The 23,811-nt window shown below is 43.1% G+C and overlaps 1 protein-coding gene across 1 annotated transcript; it reads left to right on the top strand.

The window, feature by feature from the left end:
• Positions 1 to 1,968: 1,968 nt before the first annotated feature.
• MAPK1 (mitogen-activated protein kinase 1) lies at positions 1,969 to 22,700 on the top strand. The gene is made up of 9 exons (XM_081966603.1): positions 1,969 to 2,339; positions 10,973 to 11,155; positions 11,806 to 11,995; positions 12,498 to 12,614; positions 13,145 to 13,259; positions 13,925 to 14,056; positions 14,810 to 14,919; positions 15,724 to 15,851; positions 17,494 to 22,700. The coding sequence occupies exons 1-8, from the start codon at positions 2,197 to 2,199 to the stop codon at positions 15,838 to 15,840; spliced, it is 1,107 nt and encodes a 368-aa protein (XP_081822729.1). The 5' UTR covers positions 1,969 to 2,196; the 3' UTR covers positions 15,841 to 15,851; positions 17,494 to 22,700.
• Positions 22,701 to 23,811: the final 1,111 nt, after the last annotated feature.

The raw sequence follows: 23,811 nt of genomic DNA, 5'->3' as shown, positions 1-23,811 counted from the left end.
ATGTAAAGGACGAGATGAAAAATATTTTTGTTGCAAGCAGCATTGTCATCTGCGATTTCTCTAGTGTTCCTGAGCAATTTTTTTTAAAATTTTTTTTTTTTATTTTAACAGGGGGAACATGGAGAAGAAAACGGTTTCACCGTGTTCTTCCATGTGGTGCGGGAAGCTGTCATAAAGAAACAGGTGTTTGGCACGTTGCGGGTGTTTAAATCCATCTCAATTTAAAATTCTGCACTGTAGCTCACGACATCACCCTGCCAACAAAAGTGCGTATAGTCAAGGTTTATGGTTTTCCTAGTTGCAATGGATGGCTGTGAAGGTTGGACCCTAAGAAAGGCTGAGCGCCAAAGAATGGAGGCCTTTGAACTCTGGTGCTGGAGAAGAAGACTCCTGCATTGAGTCCCTTGGACCTCAAGGCCATCCAACTGGTCCATCCTAGAGGAAATCAACCCTGACTGCTCTTTAGAAGGCAAGATCCTGAAGAGGAAACTCAAAGACTTTGGCCACCAAATGAGAAGGAAGGACTCCCTGGAGAAGAGCCTCATGCTGGGAAAGATGGAGGGCAAAAGAAGAAGGGGGCGGCAGAGAAGGAGGGGGCCGGATGGAGTCACCGAAGCAGCAGGCATGAGCTTAAATGGACTCCAGAGGATGGTAGAGGACAGGGAGGCCTGGAGGAACGTTGTCCATGGGGTTGTGATGGATTGGACACTATTTTGCAACTAACAACAAAACTCATATTGGATGGCTGTGTAATGAAAGAGTCGGAGCAGTGAGTCTCCTCTTCAGAAGCAAAAGAAACGTCTGGAGTCTGGAAGAAAACAACTTAGAGAGCACCAAGGATCACAGTCGTCTTCTTCTCCTCCTTCTCCCTCCTGCCCCTTCTTTCTTCTTCTCCTCCTCTTTCCCCTTCTCCTCCTTGCTCTCCTTCCCCCTCCTCCCTTCTTTTTCTTCTCCTTCCTTTGCCTCCTTCCTCTCCATCTCCCTCCTCCTCCTTCTCCCTTCTTCTCCTCCTTCTCCTCCCTTCTCATTTTCTTCTCCCCCCTCCTTCTCCCTCCTCCTCTTCCCTTCTTTTCTTCTCCTCCTCCTCCTCCTTTTCCTCCTTCCTCCCCCCCCCATGCCACTCTTTTCGCAAGGATGATGTTACTTAATTTGGGCAATGAAACGTCTGCAAGAAAACTTAAGAGAGGTAGCATGAACATTGAATGTTAAACATTAGTTAGATAGATAGATAGATAGATAGATAGATAGATAGATAGATAGATAGATAGATAGATAGATAGATAGATAGATAGATAGATAGATAGATAGATAGATGCATTGCTCTGCGCAGGGGCTTGCTGGAGATCAGCTTTCTTCTTTAAAAAAAAAAATTCTGAAGCCAAAAAATTATTCTTCCTCAACTCTGCAGAAATCCCACCCTCTTGGGGTAACGTTAAGATGCTCCAAAAATGCACATCTGGGACTCCCTGTTCTCCGAGCAGCACCAGCGCAGCACCCACATTTCCAGAAAAACGAAATCATTCAATGCAATTTCGGGGATAGAAATAAAGAAATAAAATTGCAGATTACAAATTGCAAGGAAAGCGGTGATGGTGGTAAAAATAATAATAATCATCATGCAAGGGAAACCACGTGATTTACAGATTCTCCTGCTGCCCCCACTTTTTCCTTCTGCAAAACCCCGCCCCCTGGCCACGCCCCCTCCCTTCCACGTCCTCCGCTGCTTTTCCCAGGCCACGCCCCTCGGGCTGCGGCACCCTCTCCCTCCTCTCGGGTGATGTAGGCTTCCACCCCGCCCTTCATCCAATCCGTAAGCTCCTCCCTCCCACCCCCTCGCGCGCTGGCCCACCACGCCTCTCCCCCCCCCTCAGCGAACCAATCGCAGAGCGCGAGCCCGGCCCACTCTCCCCCACCTCCAGAGAGTGCGCGTGCGCGGTTGGTCAGGTTTTAAGCCCCGCCCCGCTTCCCTCAGAGGCTTCTCTCAGAGGGCGGCTGGCCGGGTTGAGTGGCGGCCGCCTTTTCTTTTGAGGGGGGTCTGTGCATCGCCTTCCTTTAGCAGCCCTTCCCTCCTTCGCTTCGTCCGGTCGGAGCGAGCCGCGGAAGGCGCAGAGGGGCTTCCCGCCTCCTTTCCTTCCGCCCGCCTGCCGGTCGGCGCCCCTTTTCCCCTCAGCCTCGCCTCCCCTCACGGAGACCAACATGGCGGCGGTGTCGGGGGCCGCCGCGGGCAGCTGTGGGAGCCCCGCCGGGGTCCCGGAGATGGTGCGCGGGCAGGTCTTCGACGTGGGGCCTCGCTACACCAACCTCTCCTATATCGGGGAAGGGGCTTACGGGATGGTCTGGTAAGGAAGGGGATGATGGGGGTGGGAGTCCGGCTGCAGGTGGGGCGGGGCGCATTGCAGGCAGGTGGGACCACTGCTCTCATTGCTGTCTTTCTCAACGGGGGTGGAAGATGGGGAAGGTGGTCCAGGCGGGGGGGGGGAGAGAGATGGGGAGCCGTCCAGACGGGTTGGACCACGACTCCCATCGTCGGCCCAGCCTTTCCCATCTGGCAGGGGATGATGGGTATCTAGGAAGAGACTGGGTGCGTTGCTTTCCGGACCTTTCTGTCTTATGATGATGTTGATGGGGACGGTGGTCCAGCAGAGGAAAGCTTGGGAGTTCTCTGTTCCAGACACATTAGACCACAACTCCCAGCCTTCTCAAGCTGGTAGTGGATGATGGGAATCTAGGTGGGGGCTGGGTGTGTTGCTTTGCAGACAGAGACTGCAGAGCTTTTCTGTCCTGATGGTGGATGATGGGGAGGGTGGTCCAGGCAGTGGGTGGGGGGAGATGTTGAGCCGTTCAGACAGGTTGGACTACAACTCCCATCATCGGCCCAGCCTTCCCCCATCTGGCAGGGGGTAATGGGTGGCTGGGTATGTTGCTTTGCTTTTCTGTTCTGGAGGTGGGTGATGGGGATGATGGCCCAGGCAGGGGGGGGGAGATGGGGGAGCCATCCAGACAGGTTGGACCACCACTCCCATCGTCGTCCCAGCCTTGTCCCATTGGGTAATGGATGATGGGTATCTAGGAAGAGCCTGGCTGCATTGCTTTCCAGACTTTTCTATCTTGGCAACTCCCATTGCTTTCCCAGCCTTCTCATGCTACGTAGTCGTGGATGATGGGGTTGTACGTTGAGTCTGGGCAGTGCATTGCCTTTCAGACAGGTGGGAGCATAGCCCCCCTTGCTGACCCAGGGACCCCAGAGCCTTTCCGTCTTAGTGGTGGATGATAGGGATGGTGGTCCAGGCAGGGGAAGAGTGGAGAAGGCGTTCCACCTTCCAGGCAGATTTGGATTACAATTCCCGCTGCTGCCCCAGCCTCGGTTTATAAATTTAATAAAATCAAAATCAAATCGTTGCTGATCTACATTGGGGGTTGGGCATGCCAAGTTGGACCACGAGAGCCATCACTATCCCAAGGACCAGAGGTCCTTCCTGTGCTGTCAGGGGTTGATGAGGATGGGGATCCAAAGCGAGGAGAGATTGGAGGCCAAGAGTGTTGCCTTCCAGATGGATTGGACCTCAGCTCCCATCAGCTGCCCCAGGGAGGTCCACCCTGGAGAGAGGATCGGGGCCTTCACTGCTGCCTTCTAGCCAGGTTGGACCACAACTCCCATCGCTGCCCAAGGAATCCCATGTGGGTGGTAGATGATAAGAATGGAGCTTGAAAGCCACCAGCGTCTTCTCAATGTGCTGCTCCGCTTTCCTGTCGTATTTGAAGTGACAAGGGCAGTAGCAGCCCACGCCATCTTCAAACGATCCGAGCTTCTTTGGGGCCATGTCCCATCCTCACAAACCTCAGTTGTGGTTGCCGCAGCCTGTTTCATTGCAAACCTGTCACCTGTTCCTTTGGTGTCCGTTTTGTTCTGTGTCTCACCCAGGAGCAAAAAGCAGCCTAGACACAGCTCCCCCCTCTGCAGTCACCCAGCGAGGTGGGCTGGGCCGAGAAAGAAAGAAAACATCTGGCTCCGAGTCACCCCAGCAGTTTTCATGGCTGAGTGTGCAACAGGGTCTCCCTATTCAAAAGTCAACACATTCACCATCACACACCATGCTAATGTTCTGTTCTTGGCTAGCCAAGACTCTATACAGACATCAAGTGCAAATGCAGTTGGGTGCCTAGATTGCATTTAAAATCTATTAAGGATGAAGTCAAGAGCTTGGAGACTGCAGAGCAATGTTGGGGCATTTTATTTGGGAATAAAACCAACCTGGTTCAAACTTATTAACTCCTGGTTAAAATATCCTTAAGATTGCAGCCTTGTCTGTTTAAAAAAAAAGGCATTTGTTTTGCCTATTCTCCCTCAGTGATGCATTCAGGGTTCCCCATAATGTAAAGCAGTCAAAATAGGTGTGTATTGATGTATATGAGTGATTTATTTATTTAAAGCAGTCATTTTCTCTCCGAGTTCCCATTATTTTCCAAAGGAATTGATATCTGAAATTTCATTATGCCATTTATGTATCCAGAAAACATTTTATGCCTTATATTTTAATTGTGCCAAATTCCTTGGGGAAGCATTGTTTTTAGGCAGTCGTAACCGAAAATAATGAGTCTTGCCTCAGGAAGCATATATTTCAAATTCTCATTTTGATCCTATGCACATTTCCCCAAAATTTAATGAGATTTTGCTGCCACCAATAAAATATAATGCCTGGTATTATATGCTATAAAGATCTAAGTTATTATCTCCTTTACCGGATTACTTAATAAAACACCCACATGCCCAAGTTTCTTTGCCTGCTATATTTTAGCAAATCACTTTATGCTGTTGCTGTCTCTACAGTGTAAATATGAAATTTAATGCCAGATATTAATTATTAACCATACTGTTCATTGCAAGTGTGAAACCGAGTACAGTATGTGTCTGCATAAGGGTGCATGTGTTACATATGTAGAGTGAATTTATGCCAGGTATTATTTAATACATTTCATATGTGAGTTTTCTGGGATGTCCAGAAAGATACCAGACCAACATCTGATCCCCCACTGCATACTAAGCTAAGGGGGATGGGGGAGCAAAGACCCAGAGCTCAGCTATTCTTAAATCTATTTTACTGTTTGTTGCTCGTGGGGTGTTATCTTTTGTCTTTCTGCTGGTATTCCCCCTCCTTCCTTAATAGCTGTTTGACATGGCTGTGCTTGATGAAATCAGATAAGATCTTCAATTGGGTTTGGATGAAAACTTATTGTATATTGTTTGAATTACAGCAGGAGACTACGCCAAATAAGAAAAATGGCAATTTATTTTTGTAGGGTTTTTTCTTGATGGATAGCTTGTTGAGTCTTATATAATTTTAAAAAATTTGGGTACAGGAAGCTGCAAGAGCAGGGAACAGAGCCAGCGAGGGGGCAAGTGATATATTATATTATAAGGTTTGTGTTGTGAAGGCTTTTGTGCTTAACGCAGCTGGTGCTGCTCCTTTTCAGCTGACATTCAACAAGGCTCTATTCCTCTGTTGCCGTCTCCTGTGTTGTGTGGACTAGCCAGCCTGAAGTCAGAATTTAACGCCCATCAATCAAGTGCCTGCCGTCACATGGTGCAGGATCTATCACACTAATATCAGTTCGGAGGGATAGGCAGGGAAGTGTTCTGTTCATAGCATATGTAGAGCCTCCTTTACATTAAGGTCTTTTTAGTTAATTGTTTTCCTCTTGAAAAAGATTGCTCAGCTCTTAACTTTTTTTTTCTTTAATCAATGCAAGCTGGCATAAGTGCTCAGATCTTCCACTGGGGAATTGGCTTTTTTCCGATCCAGCATAATGAGCTAGACGGTAATTCATTTTTAAAATTCTAACGTCTTTATACTTAACAGCTGTTTGACCACTTGACTCATCCATGGATAGATTTGTCTTACTAAAATTTCCACCCGGCAACAGAAATTTTGAAGAAAATTCAGTATTAATAACAGTTAACCGAAAGAATCGTGATTCTATTATATAAACAATTCTTTGCATTATAGGTATTGTACTTTATTTCTGTGTACAGAATTTAAGACAGCCAAGGTTTATATATTCAGCAGATTAAAAGCAGGTGAGCATCCTGATTTGGAGTCAAGTTATTAATGCTTCCTTTCCATGAAAAAAGTGTTCAAATGTTGAACATGTTCAGTATCTTTGCTAGACTCACACCTGAGACCTCGCACTAGTGAGGTTGCCGGTGTAAGCTAAAAACAGTGACCAAAGGTTTCTCTTAACCCAGATCCCTATCCAGGTTTGTATGTCCATTTCAATGTCAAATGAACATGCTAGACAGGCAGACTGAAAAGATTTCACTAAAGCTGGAAAGCACTGTTTGGATACTAAATTTATCCTCTGGTTTCTCTAATTTCTTTCTTCAACACACAGTTTTGTTCTGTCACTGTGGCTGGATTCATCTAACATTGCGAAGCCAAAATGGTTTCTTCTTCTTAGCATATTGTGTAAACCTAATCACTTGTGGTTTAAAAAGTCGTGAATTGTGGCTTAATAGGAAGAAACGCAGCCCTGCTGATTTTTCCTTTCACTGTGAGCAAACTTTAAAACCTACCTGACTGATAGCAGAGTTCAGGCATGGGTGGTTATTTTTCCCCTGAAACTTTAATCTGTATTTTTTTCTTCTGCGTAGTACTTTCAACTTTCATTCTAGACCACTTGTGTATTTCTCCCTTTCTTTCTTTCTTTCTTTCTCTCTCTCTCTCTCTGTCTGACTTTCTTTCCATTCTTCTGCTTTGGTGATTCAGCATTCATGTTCACCTTTTTGAACCATCTACTTCCAATTTTCTCTGGGACAGATTTTTAAAAAATATATTTTGGTGAAGCATATTCTGATATTCAACCCTAATGACTTTCCTAGAATCCCTTCTCCAAAATTCTGTACTCTTGTAGTCTTTTTTTTTTGTAGCCTGGTCACCATTTCATTCCTTCCTTCGATGTCTGTTTTTTCGAGGTGCATTGTACTGACTCTGCAGTCATCTTTAATATGTTATTTCTCCTGTCACTTCTGCCTACGCTTTGGGGCTTGTAACTTAGGAACATAGAAAACTGCCTTCTCTGGGTTCTCTTGCAGAAAATATCAAGCCATAATTCTTCAGAAGCCTGGCTTAACATTCACGAATGAGCAGGCCAGCGTTCTCTATCTGATTTTTTCAAGCTCATCTTGGGATTTTATTTCATTTTTTGTCAGGTGGGTAACGCTGAATCTTTTAGGATTGAAAAAGCTTAATGTGGCATCGGAACACAAATCTCACCTTATCCCTCGACCAACAAAATATGCGAAGCTAGAATTTGAAGATGGCTGCTACCTGCTTCATTTAAAGAAGGAGGTGGCAGGTATTCCGGCTTTTTTTAGAATGATGAGTGCTTCTACAGGCTCCTACCTGCAGGAAAATTGAGGAGGAAGTCTGCAGTCTTGAGAACAATCAGTCAGGTCTTGAAACATTAATGCTTTTGAGCATGGCCACTGAAATAATACAGTAGTATCAAGACATCTGTCTTTAACTCATCCCTTTCTTTAGCTCTGCACTCAGGAAATCACAATTACAGGTAGTCCTCGACTTACAACTGTTCATTTAGTGATCGTTCAAAGTTACAACAGCATTGAAAAAAGCAACTTGTGGCCGTTTTTCACAGTTGCAACCTTTGTACCATCCCCACCATCATGTGATCAAAATTCAGATGCTTGGTAATTGGTTCATACTGTGCCCCCCCCCCAAATAAGACAGTCTTATTTTCTTTTGACCCCCCGAAATAAGTGCTTGACCTTATTTTTGGGGAGGTTTTTATTATTTTTGAGGTTCAGGAGGCAGCAAGTGTGGTCACCTCATGGCTGTTGCTATTTTGCAATATTTTTGGGGGGAGCGCTTATTTTAGCACATGCGCTCAAAACCCCATTGGGCTTATTATCCGGGGAGGTTTTATTTTCAGGGAAACAGGGTACTTACGACCAGATTCACTTAAACAACCGGGTTACTAACCAAACTACAGTGAATCACTTAACTGTGGCCAGAAAGGTTGTAAAATGGGGCAAAACTCCCTTAAACAATGTCTCGTGTTGGTTAACGCATTGGGCTCAATGTGGTCGTAAGTTGAGGACTACCTGTACTACTCAGCCCTTCTATTTGCAAAAGCTTAGCTTCCCGAGCGTCTGAATTTCTTTGAAAGAAATGTGAATCGGCCTGTTGTCGATTCATGTCCCTTTTTCCTCTGTTACATTCCGGACACCGTCTGGTCTCTGCTTGCTCTAATAATAGTTGTTTCTTTGTCTTCTTTCTGCCAAAACCTATACTTGCTTCACCTCTGTTCTCAGTTTATGCTCTGAGTTTGTTTTTGTTTTGTTCTTTTCTTTCTAAGAATAAAGTGGATGACGAGCGCATCTCACAGGCTACACTATTTCCTAGTTAGGTAAAAGGATATAAATACGTTCTTTTTTGCTTTTCAGTAGCCTGGAAGGCAATGAAATCACATCTCTCTCAACTAGCCACCATAGTCTTAAGATTCTGATTTGCCATATGGGATCCATTCTTACTGTGATGAAGAATTAAAACATTCCAGTGGAATTCTTCCCATTCCTAGTGTGGTCTTCCTGAAATCGGGCGCTCCACAGGTGCATTGACCAACTCTTACGCAGGATTATTGAAATCATCTTTGGGACCTTTATTAGGGACATGGTGACTCATGGGTAAGACGCTGAGCTTATCGATCAGAAAGTTCAGCGTTTCGAATTCCTAGCGCTGCGTAACGGAGTGAGCCCCCGTTACTTGTCCCAGCTTCTGCCAACCCAGCAGTTCGAAAGCACGTAAAAAATGCAAGTGAAAAAATAGGAACCACCTTTGAAGGGAAAGTAACAGCGTTCCGTGAGCCTTCAGTATTGAATCATGCCGGCCACATGACCACGGAGACCTCTTCCGACAGCGCTGGCACTTCGGCTTTGAAACAGAGATGAGCACCGCCCCCTAGAGTCAGGAACGACTAGCACCTATGTGTGAGGGGAACCTTTACCGTTATGAAGACCTTGACGTTTTCAGGTTGATAGGCAACTCATTTAAATTGTGAAGCAAGAATGGCCATTTGCCTGGTATCCTGAGAAGGTCGTGATCCTGAACCTTTAAAAACTGAATCACTCAACGGTGGACCGGCAAAGTGGTGATTTGTTGCTCAGCAACAAAGATAAGTTATTTCCTAACCAGTCAAATAGATTGTACTCTTGATCTTTGATCTAGGTAATACCTTTGGCTGCTTTTCCAAGGAATTCTGGGAATCAGGTCCCTGCACACTGGTTTGGAGAGAGCATCTGATTGAGGAAGGTTATGAAACATTAATTTCTTTGCTTGGTGGTTATGACCCACCCAGAGTCAACAAGAGTTGGGCAGCATGCAAGTTTAATTATTACCCTCTTCCCCTTTGTCGGGAATATAAAAATTAATTATTCTTAGGTGTGGTAAATTCCTTTAGTTTTCTCTCCCAGATTATTGTATCGCTGTTACTAAACAGTTCTCTGAAAATCTTCCTTTTAATTGAGTTAACTTCATGGGGAAATATTCTTTCTCTCTAAAGAGTAAAAGTGGAGGATAAAACCAGGCTGGGTTTAATCCTTCCTGAATTCCTCTTGGCTGCAAGTTTTTTTTTGTTTTGCAGAAGTTTTGTTTACTTAAAGCATTTTTAACCTTTTTAACCAGGAAGGTGGCCTGAAAGCTCACAAAGATCCTTGCAAAGAGAGTGCGTGGCTCCAGATTTACACTGTAATAGGTGACAGAAGGAAAAGGCAATCTGATTTACAGTTGGTATAATGGTTATCTAGAAATAGTTCACTTAGCGCCTGCTGAATGACCCTGCTGGGAGGAAAAACAGAGACCGAGAATCTCAGCCAAATTTTACTTCCAATTCCTTTTTGTCTTCTGCATTATTGGAACGGTTCTGTTAGTTAGACTATAAGGGTCGTCTTTCCGTTGAAAACCGAATTGGTAACCATCTATTATTAGGCTTGAAATCTGAAGTGAAATTTAAACTAAATTAAGTGTGGTCGCCAAGCAACAGCAAGAACTGGGTCGGCAAAGCAATAATCTTGCTCCTTTTCTAAGAACACATTCCTTAAACCTTTCAAGATTCGGATAAGCTTACATATTAGTGTAAGTGAAAAATCACCAGAGCAGAAAATGAGCCATTGTCAACAGGATGACAAGGAAGGCAAATGGGGGAGGGGGCTGGATTAATGTATCCAGATCCACAGGAAAAGTCCCTCTCCTTCATTATTATCCTTCCGAAAATTGTAGCACTTAAAAAAAACAAACTCTACCATTGTATCCCATAATAGCAGTATGTTTACAGAGATGGGCAACATTGTCTAACTTATGTAAGGTTTGCAATAGGAAGTGAATATTTCTGTGCCTTTGCTTCATTTGCATGTCCTGGACATAATGAGTTTGTCCGAATAGTCTGCTCTTCTTCCTCGTAACAATCCCCTCTGCCCTGAAAATGCTGAATGAGTATTGGGGTCTCCTGATTTGGAGGAAACCCCCCCCCCCAGCCCCCTCTCATGTCCTTAGATCACAGTCCACCCCATTAACCCTACAATCCTCACTGTCTCTGAAATTAGGCAAGATTAGGCATATGGAAAGAAATGGGTGGACAATTTTGCAACCTCAGTGTCTATAATGCTGGAGCCTACTCCTTGTTTTAAGCAACATTCCTTTTGGGACCAACAATTTCTATCTATTATAGTGCTGAGAAGGAAGCAATAGGAACATAAAGAGAAAGAACTCAATATGGGCAAAGATTTAGAGGAGAAACGGGCGCTCGGCAATTTTTGTGGTGGTTTGCATCAAAGGAAGCTTTGTAATGTTGAAACTTAACCAAAAGCCGGTTGAAAGACGAAGTGAAGATGCTGCTAAATCGTTTTGCTTTGCCGATTGTTGTGTTTATTTTTATCACCTCCCCCCCCCCCCCCCCACAGTTCAGCCTATGATAATTTGAACAGAGTCCGGGTGGCGATAAAGAAAATCAGCCCTTTCGAACACCAGACTTACTGTCAGAGAACCCTGAGAGAGATCAAAATCCTGTTGCGTTTCAAGCATGAAAATATTATTGGGATCAATGACATCATTAGGGCTCCAACTATTGATCAAATGAAAGACGTGTATCCTTTAAAGACCCTACATTCTCCTGTTCTCATTGTCATCCTCTTTTCCTCTTTGTGTTAAAGTAAAATGATTTATTTTGGTTGTTATGATATGCCTTGGTTGTACTCGTCTTACAACAGTTCGCTTATTGACCGGTTTGAACTTACAACATCACTGAAAAAGTGACTTACGACCATTTTTCACCCTGACGACCGTTTGCAGCATCCCCGTGGTCATGCAAATTACATTAGGATGTTTGCCAACTCACTCACATTTATGAGAGTTGCAGTGTCCCAGGGACACACGATCCCCCTTTTGCAACCTTTCCGACGAGCAAAATCAATGGGGAAGCCAGATTCACTTAACAACCATGTTACTAACTTAACAACTGCAGTGATTCACTTAAGAAACGTGGCAAGAAAAGTTGTAAAATGGGGCAAAACTCACTTCGCAACATAGGTTTTGGGCTCAGTTGTGGTCGTAAGTGGAGGACTCCCTATACACCTCTGTAGGCATGAAGAACAAAGAAACATTATCATTGTTTCCGTGTTGTAATGGTATACTCTGCAATACAGAAGTACGGTTTTATACATCTTGGAAGCTCAGCCAAATTACATTATCTGATATAAAACATGTGTTGGTTTTGTTGCCTTAATTCAATTTTCAGCTACATTGTGCAAGATCTCATGGAGACAGATCTTTACAAACTCTTAAAGACTCAACATCTCAGCAACGATCACATTTGTTACTTCCTTTACCAAATTTTGAGAGGACTGAAATACATCCATTCAGCCAACGTCTTGCACAGGGACCTCAAGCCGTCCAACTTGCTGCTAAACACTACTTGTGATCTCAAGGTCTGTATTTAGCTTTTCGGAGACAGCTCAAGGGATTACAGCGTACCAAATAGCAGAGTTGGAAGGGGGACCTTGGAGGTCTTCTAGTCCAGCCCCCTGCTCAAGTGGGAGACTCTATCCCATTTCAGACAAAGGGCTGCCCGGTCTCTTCTTAAAAGCCTCCAGTGTTGGAGTATCCGCAACCTCTGGAGGAAAGCTGTTCCACTGGTTGATTGCTCTCACCGTTAGGAAATTTCTCCTTCGTTCTAGGTTGCTTCTGCCCTTGGTTAGTTTCCATCCATTGCATTCTGGGGCTTTGGAAAAATAAGTTGAACCCCCTCTTCTTTGTTCAGTCCCTCAAATATTGGAAGATTGCCATCTCTCTGAAGACATTTCCGCTCGTGGAATATATCCCCCTAAAATTTACCTTTTTACAAAAAATGAATTTTGCTGACTCGAAAGAAAAAAAAAAGCCCTACTCTTTCTAAAAACAACAACAATCCTTTCTTCTATCCCATAATAGACATGTGACTTTGGTTTGGCTCGTGTGGCAGATCCTGATCACGACCACACTGGTTTCCTAACAGAATACGTAGCTACGCGTTGGTACAGAGCTCCTGAAATCATGTTGAATTCTAAGGTGAGAGTTGAAATGTTTTGTGTTTAATATTATAGAGTTGTTTGATCCAAATCAGTCAATCATGGAAATCGTTTTCCTCATGGAAACCCATTATTAGTTCTGTTCAAGAGCGAGCTTAGTTTATGTAAAATCTTAGTTGAACTTTTCTGATCATAAAATGGGGCTTCCTGTTTTATAAGCAGTACTATTTTTCTAGAATATTATCGGGGTTTTTTTGTGCATGGGTTAGGCTCATACCTGGGCAACATTTATATTATCAATTTCATGTTTAATATCTATGTATTGGAACATGTCCTCTGGATTCCAAGGAATTGAACTTTAGGTATAGCGGTTTATGGAGTTGTATAAGCAAATATATATTTTATAGTGCATTTTTGTAATACTTCAAGAAATCCTAGGTGTAAAGCCTAAAATAGTCTCAAATGGTAGAAGTAGTGACATGTGCTAGAAAATGATCATATTTGAGAACTCCAGAACTGTAAAATATACAACATTATAGCAAATGTTTTTTTCCCCATTTTTGTCTGTAGGGATATACCAAATCTATTGATATTTGGTCTGTTGGCTGTATTCTGGCAGAGATGCTATCCAACAGACCCATCTTCCCAGGAAAACACTATCTTGATCAGCTCAACCACATTCTTGGTAATTTTTTTTCCTTTTTACATACCCTGTTCTCCATAGTGAAGGGAGGAATATCCAGGATGGGTTGACCTTGTCCTCTCATTGATTGGACTGAGTCAGATAAGCTCTTTGGGACATGCCCTGGTCACCAGATACTGCCCAGTTATCGACTCAGTCCCTCAACTGGACGACAGCCAGTCCCCGCCATTTCCTGGGGGAAAGGGGGAAATATGCCCCACGTGCCCCACATGCACATGCCATCCATGTGGAACGGCCTCGCGGAGGCCGCTCCCGCAAACCCTAGCTACTGCGCTCCTTCTCTTAGTGGCGGCCGCAAAAAGAGCAGCACACCCAGCGACGCTAGAGCTGGCAAGAGTGTGCCAGAAACAGAACTTCCGGACCTCTCTGGATCAGCTGATCTCTGAGGTTAAGGGACCTCCTGCACCTCAGAAATAATAAGACCTCCCCGAAAATAAGGCCAAGCATGGGGAAACATGGTATAAATTATACGGCCAAAAGACTCTTTAACCTGTCTAATTGGTGTTTCTTCCTTTTTCTTTGTTTACTTGTTGGAACTAGGAAATTGAGCAAACGATAGCAAATTTCAGTTGCTTATATTTGCCAGACAGACCTACTTTATTTTTGTAGTAATTTTTCTTCCCTTTTTCCCCCCCTTCATGTTGCAGGAATTCTTGGGTCTCCTTCCCAAGAAGACTTGAACTGTATAATCAACGCGAAAGCAAGAAATTACTTGCTTTCCCTACCGTATAAAAATAAAGTCCCTTGGAACAGATTATTTCCAAATGCTGATCCCAAAGGTAATTTAAAAGAATAAAATTCTGACGTTCTGGGAAAACCATGGCATAAGATGAATTATGGGAAGTTACAACTGGTGAGATTTGTAACAGTCCCTACTCTTTCTTCATTAATGCTCGTATCAAAGGAATTAGCCCTCCATATTTACGATCTTCCTCATCAATACATTGAAAAACATGCAAGCATTTCCTGTTCTGACCGAGGCTTCCCAAGAGCATGAAGCAAACGCCTGGTCTCGGCAAAAAATACCCTTTATTAATTTACTATGAATTCCGCTCATTCACATCCAGTGAAGTCTTTCAGAGGAGGATTTATGGTCACATAAATCCTTACCTGGCTTGGAGAGCTGACAGGCTGAACTTGGCAAGGAGAGTCACCATCCAATTAGCGAACAAATTGTCTGCAAACTCCCCTCCCCCTTTCGCTCCTCTTTTATTTTCTCTGGGACAACTCTGGCCCCCTCTCTGCCTCCGACACAGAACCCTCATCAGAGCCTTCCCCAGACTCCAGGACTGGTCCGATGTTCGTCCCCAACCTCCTCACTGTCTGAATCTGCTCAGTAAATGTTTTTATTGTAGGTGGAGTCCTGCTTGGACTAGAGCCCTTCTTTTGTGGTTTTTCCATGAAATTATTTTGCATCCCCCCCCCGGGGGTGGGGGTGGGGACTTAAACATCACTCGACATGTTCTCTATGGGGGTGGACATTGGGATGAGTAGAACGCAAGCCAAATTAATTCTAAAAATTGCCTTTCTAGCCCTCGATCTGTTGGATAAAATGTTGACTTTCAACCCTCACAAGAGAATTGAAGTGGAAGAAGCTTTGGCTCACCCCTATCTAGAGCAGTATTACGACCCCAGCGATGAGGTATGGAGGCTGTTTGACAGTGGAAAACACTTTAATTCAATGCTTTGAGTAGGTTCGGCAGTCAGAGAGGCCAGTATGTACTTATAGCTCAAATATTGTTTTATATACAGATAGTCCTCAACCTATGGCCACAATTGATCCCAGAATTTATCTTGCTAAGTGAGAAGTTTGTTAAGTGAGTTTTACGACTTTTTTTTGCCACATTTGTTAAGTGATTTAACAAACCGTTGTTAAATTAGTAACATGGTTGTTAAGTGAATCCGGTTTCCTCCTTGACTTTGCTTGTCAGGAGGCCACGAAATGTTGTCACATGACCCCAGGACACTGCAACCATCATAAATATGAGTCAGTTGCCAAGCAGCTGAATATAAATCCCGTGACGATGGGGATACTGCAAAGGTCATAAGTGTGGAAAACAGTCATAAGCCCCATTTTTCAGTGCCGTTGTGACTTTGAACGGTCGCTAAACGGACTGTTGTAAGTCGAGGACAATCTGTATTTTGCTTAGCATATCTCAGTAAATGTGTGAAAAGTCGTTAACTCACCAGCTCTTCAAACCATATCGTAATAAGTGTAACGAAGTAAAACTTCTATTAACTGCATATTTATAGAGTAACTTACTACTAGTGCAGGTAATTTTAGTATGCATTATTTTCTGAGATTCATGTTTTAATTTTGACCACAAAGTCTTCTGAGCAGCTTTAGAACCCTTAAAAAGTCAAAAACGTTCCAATTTACGTATTCCTTTTGTGCCTCAATATCATTCATGTTTCTGATGGCCTGTTCTTTTTTTTTTTTTTAAAGCCTGTAGCTGAAGCACCTTTCAAATTTGATATGGAGCTGGATGACTTGCCGAAGGAAAAGCTGAAAGAACTAATTTTTGAGGAAACTGCCAGATTCCAGCCGGGATACAGATCATAAATGGCATAAGGGTATATTAAGTGTTTTAATCTAACTGCGTGAAACAGGCAGCTTACTTTGTATTTAATGTAATCCTTTCATAAACATCACATTATTTTATATCATTGCAGTTAAGGTTTGGCAACCGTTAAGCCTTTCAAAAAAAAAAAAAAAAAAGCTTTTGAAAAATTTACTCGGGAATTTACTTTGAAGTAGCCCCATGTGGCTGTTTCAAAATTTCACTTAAAATATCTGAAAGAATTCAGAAAAACAACCCCAAAGTCTGTAATGGTTTCAGTTGGTTTTCCTAAAATGCCTATTGATTCCTTCCCTCGTCCCCCTCGTAGTGAGAATGTAGTCTTCCTTCCTAAAGCAAGGACCATTTGCCATTTTGTCCAGTATTCAGTTCAATTCATACACCTAGAAAACAGCACCTTAATCTTTGTATACCAAAAGCTAAAACATCTTTGCTTTACATTAAAAAAAAATGCTTTGTGGGTCTGCCTTCAGAAGCAAAGGCGAAGGCAGCCTTCCCTGAATGTATTGTCACTGTTTGTGTATAAGTTGTTGTAAGCCGGCCAGAGTCTCTCAAGAGTGAGATGGGCAGCATACACATTTAATAAATATATGACATTCAGGAGCTGTGGTGGCACAGTGGTTAGAATGCAGTGTTGCAGTCTAATTCTGCTGGCTGCCAGCAATTCAGCAGTTCGATCCTAATCAGCTCAAGGTTGACTCAGCCTTCCATCCTTCCAAGTTGGTTAAAATGAGGACCCAGATTGTTGAAGAGACTGACTCTGTAAACTGCTTAGAGAGGGCTGTAAAAGCACTATGAAGCAGTATATAAATCTGAAGTGCTATTGTTATTGCTATTGATGTAGTCTTCCATCCTTCCAAGGTCGATAAAATGAGGACCCAGATTGTTGGGGGCAAGAGGCTAACCCTGTAAACTGCTTAGAGAGGGCTATAAAAACACTATGAAGCAGTATATAGTTACTGCTATAAAGCACTGCGAAGTGGTATATAAGTCTACGGTCAGGGTCTCCAAACTCTGTCACTTTAAGACTTGTGGACTTCAACTCCCAGAATTCTGGGAGCTGCACAAGTCTTAAAGTGACAGAGTTTGGAGACCCCTGGTCTAAGGGATATTGCTAGCGGTATATTCTAGTCAGCTTCTGAAGATAATCCTGTGTTATTTTTTAGTCTCAAATACACTGTACAGATAGTCGTCGACTTAAAGGCATTTGTTTAGGGACCGTCTGAAGTTAACGACAGCACTACAAAAAGTGATTTATGACCAGTGCAACATTCCCCCCCCCCCCATGATGATCAAGATCCAGACACTTGGCAACTGGCTCGTATTTATGACGGTTGCAGCGTCCCGGGGAATCATGTGATCCCCTTTTGCGATCTTCTGACAAGCAAAATCAACGGGGGAAGCCAGGTTCACTCAACAGCCGTATTACCAACTTAACAACTGCAGGGATTCGCTTCAAAGGTCATAAAGCGGAGCAAAACTCACTTGACAACTGTCTCGCTTAGTAACAGCAATTTTGGCCTCCATTGCGGTTATAAGTCGAGGACTACCTGTACGGTGTGATCGCTCTGTATTCTGCCTGACGTGTATGCTCCATTTTCCAATAAAATGTTCCCCCTTTGTCTTTTTTTTTGTAGGATAAAGGAATTAAAGGGCTGGGCACACTCTTCGTAGACGTTCTCTTCCTGGATCTTTCTCTATGATCATATGACGTGGCCTCCTTCAGTTTATTCCACTAAACATTTCAAGCCATTCAGGAAGGACCATTTCTATGGTCAGTCCTGGCTTTCTATGTCTTCAACCGATTCTCTCTTTTACGCCTGAAGAAACGTTACCAATACTCCTGCGTGTAAAACACCCCCCTACCGGTCTTTTTGCAGGTACTAGCGTTCTCTCTAAACACACCAACCCTTAGGTGACGGCCGAGAGGTTTTAGACCATGTCCCTTTCTGATTTGAAAGATGCAGTGTTGGTTTCTGATCTTGAGGAGGGCAGACTATTTTATACCTTGAATCGTTTTCGTTTTCTAGATTTTTGTAACGTCCTTTGAGAGGAAAAAGAAAATAATAATAATTAAGGAACATTGAGGGCACTTTAAGTCAGGGGCATTCGCCACAACTTTTGCACTTCTTTAAGCTTGCCATGTTTACTGACATGCACAGTACGAGAGGACAGATCCGAGGATACACTGTATTTATACTTTTCATCCCCCCCTTTCCCCCCCCCCCCTGCTATGGGCATAAATTAAGGCAGGTCACTTCAATGCTGATGTCTCAGCAAACGATGCAGAAAAAAACCCCTGCCCCTTCTTTTCCCCCACTTTTAAGAGGTCGTAGGTACTTGTGCAATTTTAACTTCGAATGGTACACCTGGGATTTTTAAGGCCACAGTTGCAAGATGCATCTGCTTACCCAGAAGCCGATCTCGTTGATTTGAACAGGACACAATCGCTGCCAGCTTTAGAATTTCGGTTGTTTTCAACCGAGACAAAAATGACTTACTACGAAATCTTAACATTTGATGGGTTTCTTTTTCTGGAAACGCATCCGGCGGTAATATGTATTAGCAGAGAAACTTTTGTGTAAACACCCAAATACGAAGACTCCTCACTTGGTACCTTTCTTTTGAATGTATGTGGTGGGCCCTGGGGAAAAAAAAAAGGAACACTGCATCTTTAAAATAAGAAAGTGAGAACAACTTATTTCTGCAGCATGTTGGCATCTCGCCTTTATTTCCTGTAAGGTTTCCCTCTCTTCTCCTATGCTTTCAGAATTTATAACTCTGGACCTCTTGTTCAGTCCGCTAATATAAGTTGCATCATGAAGACCCCCTAACCCGGGCTCACGAAATGAACCTGCCACTTGGTACTCTTTCATCAATACTCTGCTTTTTAATTTTTTATGATAGCTCTTCAAGTATTTGTTTCTGAAACTGTACAGTGTGGAGTTTACTAGATGTTCTGTTCCAGTGCGGTGCCTCATTGGCACTCCCCCCCCCCCAACTGCTCTTGGTGAGAAATTTTACCTTGTTCTAAAATGATGACTGTGTCTCCTCTTCGCATGACTGTTAAAAAAGCTTTCTGTGCACAGATGATTGTCTTAAGTGCCACATAGCTGGAGCTGAAACAACAAAAAAAAAGTTACCTCTTAATTATGCTCAATGAAATTCTCCCCAGCAAGCAGAACATTTCATTGGGAGAGAATAAAGCGTGTTTTTAGCTGTTCCATCTTTTTTTGCTCTGTTGTATTTTGGCAGCAGTGCCCTTGTTAATGAATCAAAACATTAAAATTTGGTTTTGTATGTTTACCTTTACTTTTTCCAAATAATTTTTGTTTACCTTTTGAAGGATTTTTTTAATGGGAGTCTTGCTGTTTCAGTCTTGGGGTTACTTGCGCTTCATTTTACTTCCTGCCAAGGCGAAAAAGTCTTAGTGGATTCTTAGTGGGCCAATCATTATGCATATATGCTAAAAGGAGTAAGGTTTTTTTTTCCTGTTAAGGATGTTAATGTGGCATTATGGTCTCACAGTTGATCCACAGTTAGTTAATTTGTTTCTATGATCCAAAATCCCATTGAGCTCGGTAAAGACTGTTTCTTAGGAAATTAGAATTCCAGTTTTGGCTACTTTAGGTGCATCCAAAGTTGCGTAAAGTGCATATCAAAGTTTATATTAGGTGTTTACAGAAGACCGCATTCTACATTCATACATAAGCAACCAGCCTGCTAAACCAAACTTAGTAAAAGTGTCTCTCTGAAAGTAGCTCTCTGTTAACTCTTGTGGAACCTGCAAAAAGCATATATAGAGAATATTGTTGGAAAAGGTTTGACGGGTCCCAGGTTCTCTGCAACTTCCTATGACTGTCGGGATCGGTCTCAGATCGGTCTTTAATTTTTTTTAAACATAGATTTACCATAATGCCAGTTAAATTGAGGTGTTCTTGTGGTTTGTCTTGCATCTTTATTGCAACATTAATTTGGTGCTTTTTAGACTGTTGCGAGTCTCTCAAGTGAAACAACACCGCAGTTTTTGTTACAAGAATGGAAAGATTTGTTGACTTTATTATGTTTTGTACTATCCGATTCACCTGCAGTTTACAATTGGACAAAGGAAGCTACAGACAAAACAGACTAAAACGGTGCTGCCCCCAACCTTTTGGATACCAGGTTCCGTGGAGAGAGGTTTTTCCGTGGACCGGATGGGATATGGTTTTGTATGCTGCCTGCATCCTGTGGATGGGGCTTCGCTTTTTTGTACGGGCCGGTTTCTGGCAGGCTGCAGCCCGATGCACCAGGAGTTGGGGACCCCTGTACTAAAATCTGCTTTGAGATATTCATTCTGCCTGTCAGTTGACTTCTGGCCACCAACTGGTCGTTAAAGGCACAGAATAGAATGTCTTGGTGAAAAAAGTAAGGTTCTATATTAAGGCAAGAAAAACCAAATGCAAAGCTATAGTGTATAGGTGGTACCTGGCTCAATAGTAGTAACTGAGAGAGAGATCTTGGAGTCCTAGTGGACAACCATTTAAATACGAGCCAGCCGTGTGCAGCAGCTGCCAAAAAAGGCAACACGGTTCTAGGCTGCATTAACAGAGGGATAGAATCAAGATCACGTGGCGTGTTAATACCACTTTATAATGCTTTGGTAAGGCCGCACTTGGAATACCGCATCCAGTTTTGGTTGCCACAATGTCAAAAAGATGTGGAGACTCTAGAAAGAGGGCAGAGAAGAGCAACAAAGAGGATTAGGGGGCTGGAGGCTGAAACATATAAAGAACGACTGCTGGAACTGGGTATGTCCAAAAAAAGGACTAGGGGAGACATGACAGCCATGTTCCAATATCTAAGTGGTTGCCACAAAGAAGAGGGAGTCAAGCTAGTCTCCAAAGCTGCTGGAAGCAGGACAAGAGATGGAAACTAATCAAGGAGAGAAACAGCCTAGAACTAAGGAGGAATTTCCTGACAGAACACTTAATCAGTGGAACAACTTGCCTCCAGAAGTTGTGAGTTATCCAACATTGGACGTTTTTAAGAAGAGACTGGGCAACCATTTGTCTGAAATGGGATAGGGCTTCCTGCCTGAGCAGGGCGTTGGACTAGAAGACCTCCAAGGCCTCTTCCAATTCTGTTATTCTGTTACCATGTTCTGTTTATTTTAAAGAAATGCTTCTATCGGTACCGTTCTAATACATTATTTCTTATCCCATATATATTAGAAATCACACTTATCGATAAAGAATATGCAATCTTGTTCATGCCTATTCAAAAAGCTTTGATATATGTAAATATGGAATATATGGATATATTGGACCTCATATGCATTGAATGAACCTCTGCTGGCCATTTAGAAAATACTTTGGATAACATGTTTGAGACTATGCAGATCAATTGGGCGAAATGGAAGACCCTTTGGTGCAGATCCTTCATGGAGCGCCCCCTAGCCACATGATATTTAAGCTGTCTAAACAATCTAATTTTAAAATTTGCATACTTTTAAAATTGGTGGATATAAGATGACTGTCTAACCCCCATCCCAACCCTCCCAAGGTTCAAGACTACCACTCCTAGAGTTTCCTGGAAACATGTTCACCCTTCTAGGAGTTCTGGTTGGCCCACAGTGTCAGGAATACAGCTTAATTCAGGGGTCTCCAAACCTGGCAACCTTAAGACTCATGGACTTCAATTCCCAGAATTCCCCAGCCAGCAATTCTGGGAGTTGAAGTCCATGAGTCTTACAGTTGTCAAGACCCTTGCCGTAACCAATTATGATTGATTGCGCCTTAGTAATGAAAACCAATATGCAAGGCGAGTGAAACCCCTTAACTGACAGTAAATTCCCCCAAACGATTGTGCAGAAATCCTTCTCATCCTGGCTGATTCTAGAGTCTTTAATGTAGGAACTTTGAAATATGCACGCCTTGTATATAGTCAGCAAGCTACAGCACCATCCCTACATCCCTGCTATAGCATACTCACATCCCTGCAAGAAGGAATCGCGGGGATATGTTCAATGTCTTAAGGCTAAACTGGTTCCTGCAGATGAAACCTTAACTTGAAATGAGCTCAGGTGAGGCAGACCTAAGATAATATTTCCAGCCAATGATGTTTTGACGCAATGCTCAGTTGGACGGTAAATTATTTTTGTTCCACGTCGAAGGTTCACATTTAAGGAAAGCTTTAACGTTAGTTCAGGTTTACATTTTGGGCAAGGATTATGTTCGGTTATCCTCTCCTGAAATTCTCCAACCAGCTTGGTTGTTGCCAAGAATCTGAAGAACACCCGTTGAGATTGAATTACTGAAGCCTTGAGGAAGTCCATCACCATATTACTTTGGGTGAAAACTGGAAGAAACAGTTCCACCTGAGAACGAACGTGCAAAGGGTTGCAACGCGTCGGTTTACTCTTTTTGCCTTTTCTCGTGGCGTGTTGGTGTATAATGCACTCCTAAGGAAATAACATTTTGCTTTTATATTGCTTTGTACTGTCGGTGCCTTAAGTCATGTACTCCAGGCCCCTCTGCATAGCTAGTTTTAGTTGATTGGTTAAATTTAAAAACCGGAAACAAAAGCAGAAAATTTTATAAAGGGTTTCCCCGTAGGTTACCTGATCACACGAAAACATTTCTATTGTGCGACAAAATTTGTGATTTGGTTCTTATGCTATGTATAGGGTTATTGTAAGTAGAAAAAGTTTATATTTTTGTCTTCGGTTGTAAGTGTACATGCTGTTTTCCTTTTTTTAACAAAAGAAATGGAACAGTTAATGTCAGTACATGCCATTAGATTCCTGTAAAAACAAATGTGAAGGAACTCATTAAATTTGATCCTGGATTACTAAAGCAACAAAGTAGTTGTGGATATTTGGAATGAGGGAGAAGCTGGGTCTTTATCAACAGGCATCCATCTCATGTTAGTTGTGAAGTTGTGTCCGACCCATCGCGAACCCATGGACAACATTCCTCCAGGCCTTCCTGTCCTCTACCATCCTCTGGAGTCCATTTAAGCTCACGCCGACTGCTTCAGTGACTCCATCCAGCTATCTCCTTCTCTGCCGTCCCCTTCTTCTTCTTTTGCCCTCCATCGTTCCCAGCCATGAGGCTCTTCTCCAGGGAGTCCTTCCTTCTCATTAGTTGGCCAAAGTACCTGAGCTTCCTCTTCAGGATCCGGCCTTCTAAAGAGCAGTCAGGGTTGATCTCCTCTAGGACTGACCGGTTGGATGGCCTTGCAGTCCAAGGGACTTGCAGGAGTCTCATAGCATACACATTTTCTACAATACAGCTGGGTCCTCGAATTACGACCACAATTGATCCCAACATTTCTCTTGTTAAGGAAGACAGCTATTAAGTGAGTTCCCCCATGTTACGAGTTTTCTTGCCACAGTCGTTAAGTGAATCACTGCAGTTGCTTTAAGTTAGTAACCCGGTTGTTAAATGAATCTGGCTTGATTTTGAAGGTCGCAAAAGGGAAATCACATGATTCCGGGACACTGCGACCGTCATAAATACGACTCGGTTGCCGAGTGTCCGAATTTTGATCACGTGCCCATGGGGATGCTGCAACGGTTGTAAGTGTGAAAAACAGCCATACGTCTCTCTTCTTCCACGATGATGAAACTTTGGTCACTAAACGAACTGTTAGAAGTCAAGGACTACCTGAATGTTGTTAAAAGCAAATTACAAAGCTGCTCAGAGCAGGGAAAAGGGGCTAATTGAGGCGTTGGTTATTCCACTTTGGGATCAAAGGCATAAAAATGGCCCAGGTAAAATAAATGACAAATGGAATAGCTGGTACTTGGGCGATGGTTTGGAAAAATCCAACCACTGATAACCTCAAGAACACCAGGTGGCCTCCTTCCCCCCCCCCCTTTGCATGGTCCTTTAATCTCTTGCAACATTCATCCTCCAGTTATAACTTTTATCTCACAGTTCCATTTTTTTATTAAGTTATTCGCTCACACT

This window comes from Natrix helvetica (genome assembly GCF_964273705.1).
Source record: "Natrix helvetica genome assembly, chromosome: 14".
Taxonomy (NCBI): domain Eukaryota; kingdom Metazoa; phylum Chordata; class Lepidosauria; order Squamata; family Natricidae; genus Natrix; species Natrix helvetica.
The sequence above is the reverse complement of the archived record's forward strand: the minus strand, read 5'-3'. Positions and strand labels throughout refer to the sequence as shown.

Coding starts and splice junctions, on each gene's coding strand:
- MAPK1 (XM_081966603.1), top strand. CDS start 2,197: ATGGCGGCGGTGTCGGGGGCCGCCGCGGGCAGCTGTGGGAGCCCCGCC. Junction 11,156..11,805: donor ATTGATCAAATGAAAGACGT/GTATCCTTTAAA, acceptor TTCAATTTTCAG/CTACATTGTGCAAGATCTCA. Junction 12,615..13,144: donor AAATCATGTTGAATTCTAAG/GTGAGAGTTGAA, acceptor TTTTGTCTGTAG/GGATATACCAAATCTATTGA.